General features: G+C 52.6%; 1 protein-coding gene across 3 annotated transcripts in view; it reads left to right on the top strand.

The window, feature by feature from the left end:
* The first annotated feature begins 791 nt into the window (after positions 1-791).
* The window catches only part of ZP4 (zona pellucida glycoprotein 4), a 7,781-nt gene continuing 6,154 nt past the window's right edge, over positions 792-2,418 (top strand). For 2 of the 3 annotated variants that reach the window (XM_027091866.1, XM_027091867.1), the window contains exons 1-3: positions 795-969; positions 1,251-1,372; positions 1,452-1,554. In XM_027091866.1, coding sequence (XP_026947667.1) covers positions 795-969; positions 1,251-1,372; positions 1,452-1,554 — 400 coding nt within the window. Of the gene's footprint in view, positions 970-1,250; positions 1,373-1,451; positions 1,555-2,418 lie in introns of all 3 variants that reach the window. The other variant, XM_027091865.1, reaches the window with a different exon arrangement.

The raw sequence follows: 2,418 nt of genomic DNA, 5'->3' as shown, positions 1-2,418 counted from the left end.
GACACTGAGTAAATAAGAGGCCATTAAAATCCAATGTGGTAAGTCCTGTGAGTAAGTAAATGGGATGTGATGGGCTAGTGGCCAAACCCAAACCAGACAGAGGTGTTGGAAAGCCACATCCCATCCCCGAGGGCAGAGTCCAGCATTTCCTCAGTGTTGTTTGTCACCACATGGTTAAATGAGTTGTGCAATTTCCCCGGGGAAGACACATGCTTATTCGCTTTTATTAGTTGAAGAGAATTATAGATACCTGGTTACATGTTCTCAGTGCTCTGACAAAGATTCTTAGTCAACTTGGGAAAATTGTTCCTATCATAAATATTAGGCTAAATACAATCAAAAGAACACAGCTGCCGGGAGATATTCCCAGTTTACAGATGAGAATACTGAGATTCTGAGAGGTAGTAACTTACCCAGTTCATACAGCTCATAAGTGGCAGAGCTAGGATTTACACCCAAATATGCAAGCTTCTAAAGGTCAATAAGCTAGTAAATTAAGCGCTACACTGAGCAACCGGGAGAAAGCCTCTCTCAGCTAAAAGGCACCACATTGTTCCTGGGCTCTGAAGACCGCCTGACTTCGATGTTTAAAGCACTGCAGCTGCAGACTGTGGCCTAAAGTGAATGAAGCTGGAGGAATCACCCTTTCCAAAGGAGTCCCACCTGCATGCTACATAGATGTGCACCTGAAACGAGCTTTCCCTCTGTATATAAAGGGCATGGGGAGCGCGGGCTCTTGGGAGAGGAAGTGCAGGACAGGAAGCGTGGTCAGTCGGGCTCCCGGTGACGCTGCTATGTGGCTGCTGCAATCCCTCTGGCTCTGGTTTCCGCTGTCTGTTGCTCTGAGTGGCCAGCATGAGCCCAAGGCACCAGGTTATCCCGGTGGACTCCGCTGTGGGCTAAGGAGCTTTCAGTTCACCATAAACCTCAGCCAGGAGACAGCAACCCCTCCTGCACTAATAGCTTGGGGTAGGTTTGAAGACTGAGCCAGGCAATGGCGTGTCTCCTCTACTGCCTAGAACTGCCCTCTGCTTCCTGTCCTCATGCTTCCCCCCTTTGTTAAACTCTGCCGCTTCTCTCTCTAGAACGAATCTTTTAAAATGTAGCTTTGCTTCTGAATCCGATTCCCCTTTTGTTCCTCTTTTCTTGGCAGCTATCCCTGGGGTCTAAGGCAAAGCTGGCAGTCCTTTCTCGGCACTGGTGACGGTGGTGACTGACCATCTGTGCTTTCCCCCCTTCCCCGCCCCCAGATAATCGCGGGCTGCCGCACAGGCTGCAGAATGACTCTGAGTGTGGCACCCGGGTCAGCGAGGGCCCTGGCAGCTCCCTGGTGGTAGACGTGTCCTACAGTGGCTGCTATGTCACTGAGTGGGTGAGTATGACCCGGCCCTCAGGAACGCTGAGACGCCTGTGCCAGCATCCAGGCTGACTCCTGGGGCCTGTTTCTCCAGGACTCCCACTACATCATGCCCGTTGGAGTTGAAGGAGCAGATGCGGGTGGACGCAGGACGGTTACAGAGACAAAGCTGTTCAGGTGTCCTGTGGATCTCCCAGGTAAGGGCTGGAAACTTCCAGGTTCTGGGTGGTATGGAGCTGCCTGGAAGATGCCCTCAGGCGTCTTCTACCTGCTGTGTGCAGTGCCCCCAGGCACCCGTGGAGGACTGTCTTCTAACTCTCCTCTCCACAGGAGACCTTAGGCTAACCACCACCTGAGCGATGACTTGGGGCCCAGGCACTGTGGGTGGTGCTGCACGTGTCACCTGTAATCCCAGCCCAGCGCTGTGAGCCCTATTGATGGCCCCCAGCAGGGAGCTTACCAAGTGCCCGTCACTGGCAGGTGGCAGAGCTGGGATTCAACCAAGAGTTATCCCAGGACCAGAGCTCCCCGCGCCTTGAAGGGTAGGGAAGGAAGCTGAAGTTATCAAGGAGACTCGGCAAATGCCTTCTAGAAGCAGACTGCGCTGAGAATGGGGCTCAGCCTCTTCAGCTAGGGGCGCTACTCGATTACTTAACTGGGTAATTAATAGGGAGTATGACACCAACTCAACTCCAGCAAATCTTGCCTTGCCACCTGAGAGCCCTACCTCAGTCATAAGAGTCGAACTTGTAATTCTTCACACCTGCCTTGTTAGGCTATAGCCACTGGGGTAATACCGATAAAATACAGGATTATAGGCCCCACTCCCTACCTGCTAAATCAGAACTGCATTTCAAAATGATGGTAATTTAAAGTACACTGATTGAGAAGTGCCTTTTAAAGAACAGAATTAAGGGGCTTCCCTGGTGGCGCAGAGGTTGAGAGTCCGCCTGCCGATGCAGGGGACATGGGTTCGTGCCCCGGTCCGGGAGGATCCCACATGCCGCAGAGTGGCTGGGCCTATGAGCCATGGCCGCTGGGCCTATGAGCCATGGCCGCTG

This window comes from Aethalodelphis obliquidens, unplaced genomic scaffold (genome assembly GCF_003676395.1).
Source record: "Aethalodelphis obliquidens isolate GAN/ISIS:26980383/991018 unplaced genomic scaffold, ASM367639v1 scaffold73, whole genome shotgun sequence".
NCBI classification, from domain to species: Eukaryota; Metazoa; Chordata; class Mammalia; order Artiodactyla; family Delphinidae; genus Aethalodelphis; species Aethalodelphis obliquidens.
This window is presented reverse-complemented; position numbering and strand designations above follow the sequence as displayed.